Source organism: Fulmarus glacialis, unplaced genomic scaffold (genome assembly GCF_000690835.1).
Source record: "Fulmarus glacialis isolate BGI_N327 unplaced genomic scaffold, ASM69083v1 scaffold32099, whole genome shotgun sequence".
NCBI classification, from domain to species: domain Eukaryota; kingdom Metazoa; phylum Chordata; class Aves; order Procellariiformes; family Procellariidae; genus Fulmarus; species Fulmarus glacialis.
In genome coordinates, this window is record NW_009233116.1 from 11,921 (window position 1) to 19,983 (window position 8,063).

General features: G+C 37.8%; 1 protein-coding gene across 1 annotated transcript in view; it reads right to left on the reverse strand.

Annotated features, from left to right (window-relative positions):
- The window catches only part of HMMR (hyaluronan-mediated motility receptor (RHAMM)), a 14,582-nt gene extending 6,584 nt beyond the window's left edge, over positions 1-7,998 (reverse strand). Inside the window, exons 1-9 of the mRNA XM_009585213.1 lie at positions 7,953-7,998; positions 6,711-6,809; positions 5,998-6,074; positions 5,076-5,156; positions 4,112-4,300; positions 3,710-3,796; positions 3,045-3,145; positions 1,748-1,822; positions 554-732 (exon numbers count right to left, since the gene is read on the reverse strand). Of these exons, the coding sequence (XP_009583508.1) occupies positions 554-732; positions 1,748-1,822; positions 3,045-3,145; positions 3,710-3,796; positions 4,112-4,300; positions 5,076-5,156; positions 5,998-6,074; positions 6,711-6,809; positions 7,953-7,998 (934 nt within the window). The remainder of the gene's footprint in view (positions 1-553; positions 733-1,747; positions 1,823-3,044; positions 3,146-3,709; positions 3,797-4,111; positions 4,301-5,075; positions 5,157-5,997; positions 6,075-6,710; positions 6,810-7,952) is intronic.
- Between the last annotated feature and the right edge of the window lie 65 nt (positions 7,999-8,063).

Here is an 8,063-nt window from a genome sequence, read left to right on the forward strand (position 1 = left end):
TCATCAAAACAGCAGTATGGCTGGGGAAAAACAACTAAATGATTTCCCCAAAGCTTCTTCCACATAATACTAGCACATACAAGCCAACTGGTACACAGAGAACTGAGCAGCAGTCTCAGGCTGCAGAGCTGCTGGTTTTGGAGGAAAGGGGGGGAAAGAGGTGAAGAAGGATTCCTAGACACATTCGCAATACCTCGATGAACTTGTGCACAAGCTACTAATAGTGGATTGATACCATATGGTACAGCTTCTCAATGAAGAGTAAGGAACAGCTCATTTGTGTTCAGCTTTCTGACTAAAGTCATTCCTACTATGTAAACAATTTTCATTTCTCCATGGAAATACAAATTTAGACTTAACAGATGTCAGATTCAACGTAGTTTCCATATTGATAGAAATATGCCTGGCTGTTTTCAGCTGGAGCTCAGAGACATGACTTTTAACTTGGAACAAACCAGTCTAAATTGACATTTTAGAACAAACCTATTTGAGATGCTTTAAGACATGTCAATAACCCCACATATGTGAACAGCATACAAGCACTAAAAATTACCTTTTTCTTGTTGAAGCAGTTGACATCTTTCATTAAGTTCTTTTATCAGTTTAAATGATTCTTCCTCTTTTGTTTTGAGGGTATCCCTCAGGACCCCAATATCTTGGTCTTTCTTTATCAATGTCTCCTCCATCTGGGCAACGTCTAGTTTGTACTTCTCAACAGTTCCTGCAACACTACTGTAAGAGAAAATTCAGGTATTTGTTACCACTAAATTTTGTTTGTAAGCTTACACTTCAGCACAAAGGAAAAATACTTAGGACTGTTGGTTTCCAACAGGAAAACCACCTTCACCTGCTTTCCCAGACACAAGTTTTTGTACATTAAGACAGGTTAATTAAAATGAGAAGCATTTTGTTTCAACATTGATGTTTTGTTTTAAAAGAAACTTATACAATCACACAAATAAAATACAAAGTTTTGAATAAAACAGTAAATTGATTTACAGATGACTGCTACATCCAGTTTTTTCCAAAGCTGAGTTTTGACAGAAATGCATACACAGTAATAAACCAGATTTCACAAGAATAAGCAGGATCTTAAGATATATAGCCAGTTAATGAAGAATCTTTTAATGAGTAAATTGACAGTGGTGGGGATGCGAAGAGTGAACTAGTTAAATTTAAATACTTATGTATTTTCACCATGTTCTGAGCTAGGGACACCTTACTGTGAAGGCTGGTGAGAGTTTCAATTGGCTACAAAGCACTGGATTAGTAATTTTTAGAATCAAACTGACACTCACACATACATAATTCATCACAACTCTTAAATGCAAATCGGAGTATTGTAAAGTTCACCGGAAGCCAAAATTGAGAGGTTTTTGCTCTGCTGTACATTGTTTTACAAGTGAAGGCTAAAAGACATTACTGCCAGTACCTTAGAGGAAAAGGATTTAGCTTGATTTATGTACAAATAACTCAGGCTAAAAACATGATCTCAGGACCCTGATACAAAACTCTTCCATAGTACTGCTTAGCCCAGAAAAGCACAGAGGCATTTAGAAAGATAATTAAAATAATATCTTATGACTCCTTTCCATTGTGTGGAGAAAGATCTGATTTTGTCCCCCCCTCTATTTTAACACTGTTAAACAGAGTTGATGCCAAGGTTCTACTTCACCAGTCATAAACGATGCTTAGTTTTACTGCCTTTTAACTTACCCAGTCCAACTCAAGAACAATTTGTTGTTACCTGAGCTCTGTGATATATTCCAGGAGTTTTTCAGTGTCAGACTTTTCTTCAACTTTCTCTCTCTCAGTAGCAGACCTAAAACCAGGAAGTTTTCATGATGGATGTATTTAAACAGATTCAGAGCTACTTGTAAGCTATTTGTTTACAGATAAGCAAGTAGAAATAAGCCATTGAATCATGATTTAGTAGTAATACATACTTTTCATAATCCAGTTTGGCTGACAAACTGGTATGGGCTCTAAGAGGTGATTCTACCCTCTTTTGATACTTGTTCCATATGGTCTTCTCATTTGTAGTAAAGATGCCGAGTCATATTCTGCCACAAGCAAGTATGCTAGAACAGCTGCATTAGCTAGACAAATTATCATTTCCTCCCTTTGTGAATTGCACTACCTGCATTATTAGCTTGGTGTATTTTAACTCAAATATAAGCATAAAAATTCTACTCATATTTGAGCACTCGGATGTTAAATAAATGCAGAAAGCATAAGAAGGATGCTGCAGTGCCGATCATGCAAAATTGAGATAAAATATAGCTTATAAGTTCATCTTTCTTAGGTCACCATCCTCAGAAATAGCCTATATACTATCACACTGTTCCTGTGCTGCAAATGACATTATTTGGGCAGAATAAAAAGTGTTGATTTGGAACTCTCTCTTCCTACATACAGCTGCTTCAGCCAAGTGACTTTGCAGTTGCCTTTCTTCACAGAATATGACTACTGTGAAGCAACTTTGAAGGCACCAGCACTGTTCTTAAATACACTTAGCTGGAGAACACATACGTGTTCATGGCATCTGTGTAAAATGCCTGGCTACTGAATCAGGATCTCAACTCCTGATCCAATTCTTTTTCATTCTTGCTTATTCCTAACTTACTAGTCTGAAGGGCCAGACACTGAAGCATCCAATCTACATGAATGTCTTGCTCCAAGATGAATGACAATTCTTCCCTCACGACACATGTCTTCCCTCCCCACTCCATAGCCAAGAAAACTCCACCCATACCACACCGGAAGACAAAGGGGTGAGATGATATATTTTGTCTTTTGGAAAGAGGTTAGATACACTAGAGGAACAATATTTTGTGTGTTCATTTTATAAGAATACAGCAGTTCCTAAAACTTCATTCCATCAAATTATTCCAGGTCACAAATACTAATAATTTCTGTTCCTTCTCAGAAGAGACATGGCCTGTATTTTTCCCTAAACTACGTGCTTACTATAATATATAAGCATGTAAGCACAGCTAGATGATATAATGTCATCTAAGTCAATTCCTTTCCTTACTACTTACAGTTTTTCTTTTAACTGTGCTACTTTTCCTTTTGAATGCTCTAGATTCCTTTGCACTTCCTGCAGCTTCATTTCCATATCTTCCTGCTTTGCAAGTGCAGTCTCAAAAAAAAAAAAAAAAAAGACAAATATTTCCACCAAAATGAGATTTAGTTAAAAAAAAAATCCATTGTCTGAGAGTCAGTGGTGGGACATTGAAGCATTAGGATACATATTTAGCAAAAGTGGTAAACTGAAATTAATTCATAACTACAATTTAACGATAGTGCTTGCTACTACGCCAAATGTGATTGAAAGTACCCCTCTGTAAAGATATTAGCCATTTGTTAAAACAACAATAACCACCACCCCCCGAAAAACACAAACATGTGTAAGAGCTTCAAACTATACTTAGGACCACTGGTTTTCAAAGAAATTAATAGTCTGACCAACAGTATTTCTCGGCTTCCTTACTTAAACTCAGATTTACTCTGCACATCAACAACAAAATCAAGAACATTAGTTTTTTGATCTTTCTTTCTTTCTCTATTTTCACTCTACAGAAAATAAAAGAATCTACCGAGTTGAGGACAGAAACAAAAACATAATCTGCAGTTCTGTAAGCCCTTCATTGTCTGTTCCTGAACAGCTCAGAATTGCTATCCTGTGCAGTGCAAATGGTCATACCTTTTCCTTAGCATCCCTCTTGTTTCTGAGCTTCATTAACTCCATGCATAGGCTGCTCATTTTCTTCTGCACGCCATCTTCAGACAGCTTATTAGAGATGAATATAAAACCACTAAGCATAACTCCTTCATATGAATTACTCTTCACACCATCTTTTAAAAGCACCCCCCTCCCATCCACAACACTGATCTCTACCCGAACTTGAGACAGATGTTAGCAGGTCCCACTCTGTCGTTAGACAGAAGCGCTCAGGATCTCAAACCAGACATGCTCTATCCCTGTGGCAATGAAGGGGCACAGAGAATATGAAAACAGATGCTGATCAGCAACTAAAGTTTCCTCTTCCCAGGGAGCTTAATAACAGCAAAGTCAAAGCAAATATGTGCTTATTTGTCTGAATACCTTTGACTTCAGTAGTTCATTGGTTCTTGTTAGTTCCAGAAGCTGTTTTTTTAGGCATGCAACATTTGCCAAAAGAGATGTTTTCTCCTGAACTGTAGCACTCAGCTTTGCTTCAATCTTAACAAAATCCTCATCCAGAGCCTGAAGTTTTTTATCCTGCTCTCCACGCTCTCTCACTAATGCACGAATCTAAAACAAAAGAGGTATTTTCTTTATTTCCTACTATTACTCTTTTTAAATAACATCATTAGTTTATCCCTGTTGTTTTCTTGGAGAGACTAAGTATCCAAACTGTATTAACTTTCATTCAGAATATATATCTTGAACTCTGTCATTCACAGGAAAGGAGATGACAGAATCACCACAATCCTCTATCATTACACACCACAGATTTGCAGTTCTAGCATTTGATCTGACTTATTTTATGCTACTGAGCCAGTACAACATGTTAAAGTTAGAATAGTCTTAGCTTCAACTTGCAACAGAAGCCAACTTTCCTCTTTGGCCGTGGAATAAAAGACAGAATATGAACTTTGAGACACATGAGGCATAGATTAGTACACAGAAGCGTACTGATAAAGAAAAGCTAGCTGCCTCCTAAACTTTAAAATTATGTCAATTATTAAGCAAAAATCTCAGCAAATAGTTATTAAATAAAACAGAACCTTTTAGGGCAGTAGGGCAGAGAACATAGGACTTGGTTCTTTCTTTTTTTTTTTTTTTTTTTTTTTTTTTTTTTTTTTTTTTTTTAAAAAGACTGGCTGCATAGCTGTTCACAAATCAGTAGGAATTTATGTATACAGACCATAACATTTTATAATCTCTGCTCTGCTCTGCACAGAGCTGTTTGCAAACTACTTGTATGCTATGGTATGCAAAAGAGAATAATTTTACCAGCTTGTACTTTTTATTATGATAAGTGGGAAACATATTACAGGATTACACTCACATAATGTGTTCATACCTCCTTCTCCAGTGTCTTCTGTTTCTTTTTCTCTTTCATAAGGATAAGATCTTTTTTAGGCTTCAGAGTCCCATTAGCTGGCTTTTGAAACAGATGTATTAGAAATATTTAAACTGATCTCTAGCTGCATACTAGTTTAACAACACAGTTAAATGTAAGAGTGAATGCCATCACATAGACAATACTATTAAAAATACATACACATAAAATAAGAAGCAAACATCTCTCTCTCACACATAGGGCAGACAAGTATCAGGTTAGGATGGGTTTTACCATTGTACTTTCTCATAAGCATTACTCTGAATGGACAGCTCATAACCATTGTGACAGGAAGGAGATTAAGAAAGTTTGAGACATTAGCACCCCCTAAACTCCATAAAAAACACTTTAATCTCTTAACCACAGGTTTGTTTGCAGAATTTCATCCTACATCATGAGTACTAGTAAACTAAATTAGTAAGTCAGGGTTATCATTTTTCAACTTGTTAAGCTATGCCTCTTCAAGTCCATAACCTCACACATTGCACTGAGAACCTGTATATAAAGTATCATCCCTTCTCTGCTGAAACCACTAGGTTTCTGCTCTGCCCTGACCACCATATGAAAGCAGAAACACGATCTTCTTAAAAAGAAGCAGCTGCACCATAATTACATGGTGAGCAAGAGGCAAAAAACCCCAACATTGTAACACCAAAGACAACAAGCCACTCTGTAGTCCCAAGTAATCATCATGTGATTCCCAAATACTCTGCAATTTCATTTTTCCTTCTTAGTTACTAAGGAATACAGACGCAATAATGTGTTTCATAGTTAACTCAGGTAGGTTAACAGTAATTGTACTAAGGGGCTACATGATTTAACTAGTCACAGTGAGCTTTAGCTGGAATTGAACAGTGCTACAGACACCACAGAAGAGTCTTACTGTTGATCCGAGAGATTTGAGTCTCCTTCCAGTTACAGGGGTAGGTGCACTCTTCTCACTGTTCAGATTTGTCTCACCTGCAGAAGGATGTAGAAAAGAATGGTAAAGGAAGAGTGTGTGCATGCACATGGTGAGGGAAATTTAACCAAACTAGACAACGTTAATTGGCTTTTTATACAAAAGACAGAATGCCACCTGATCATTAGATTATCCACTTCACAACCCAATGCCTGCTATTTTCTTATTACAGGCAGTTCTTATATCAGGTAGTTCAATATTAGTCATCTGGGCACTTGACGGAGTTTAGAAAGAGACGACCAGATGACAGTCAATTTTGAGAATTCAGTTTCTGCCAAGTTTTCCCCCACCATCCAAATCCATGCTGTCAGTTTTCAACTGAGAGATGCTTTATATCTGAAAAACCCATGAAAATATCACTAAAAACAAGGCTAATGAAGTAGTTAAATCATTTATTTGATCTCCAGAGGTCCCCCTAACTAGCAGAAGTCGCATATAAAGCTATTTTTGGAAGATTCAGTTAGACATGTTTTTACAGCTGCTACCCCCTTGAGCTGGAATGTAGGCAGTGAGCCCCTGCAACAGAGGACAATTTCTAAACAAGAACAGAGCAGTAACAGCATGTAAGCACTAACACTTGTAGCATTCAAAGATATTATACCATTGTGTTCTGTGCAATTTTTAGGACTACTTACTCTTCTGTTTCTTAACCCGTTTACGTGTTTCAGAGGACAGAGAACTCTTCAGTGCGTCTGAAGATTTAACGTCATAGGATCCTCGCAATGGAGTACATACTAGAAATGAGATTTTCAGAACAGCAGAGAACTATCAAGGTAAATGATCGGGTTTTCAACTTCAATGAGTTGAGGCTGGTAACGCATCTAAGTTAAAGCCACTTAAAAAAATTAAAAAAACAAAACAAAACAACCAACAACTGGAGTCTCAGTTCTCATCCTCCACATAAAGATGAAGAAAATATACAGCACACATGGTGGTGGAAAGAGTTTGTTTATGACACAGCTAATAAAATTAGAAACTGTCATTTACATACACGATATCGCAAGGCATCTTATTAGTCACAGCAGTGCATTAACTTCCATAAAGAAAAAACCCAAATGGTTAGAGGATCTTAATGCTAATTGGTGAAAAAGCCAGTCTAAAGTGTTAAAAGATAAAAAGCAAACTTAACTGTTTTTTTTTTTAAAACATCTTCCAGTTTAGAAGAGACTACTTAGATGTTATTGAATGCCAAACTTTCCCTCCAAAGAACTAAGCTACTTAAACTTTTATAGAAAAATTAAAAAGTTCTTAAAAAAAATTAAACAATTTTAAGGGAAACAGCACAGAAACAAGATGCCTACAAATTCTTCATACAATTATCATTATAGTGAGGTGGTCTCAGCCCAATAAATGTTTATCTACTTGCTTCAGCTTTCTGCAAATGAGAGCAACTTCATTTAATGTAAGATCAGGTGACAGTAGCAGAGAGGCATTCAGCTACAGGCAAAAACTCATTGTGAGAAACTTTTGCATCAAAAAATACTCTCAGTACCTTCAGTTATGATTAGTTCTGTACGTTTCTCTTGCAGTTTTGTCCCACGATATCAGAAGGTTAGCAACTGCTGTTTTGTCACTGCGTCATTTACTACATACACATATATATATATATGTTCACTGCTCTATTTAGTACCTACGACCAGCATTCGACCTAAGTCGGAATGTTTTTTCCTCAAAAGGAGACTCCTACAAGCGCTTAGACGAGCGGTCCTCAAACACGCTGTTTCAGGCAACTGCCCTCACAGGGGGAGTATAGGCAGAAGGACTAGGACACACGGAGGTAACCGCAGGCCGGTCCCCCCTTCCCTCTGGCACTGCTACGAAGGGCTCGGGCTCCCCCCCTGCCGCCACCCGAGGACAGGAGACCCCCACGCTCGTACCTGAGCTCTCGTTGAAGCGCCGGAGCGGAGCCCTGCAGAAGGCCATGGCAGCGGACAGGGCTAGGCACGGCGCGGCCCTCTCCGCATTCAAAGGGACCAACGGCCACCACC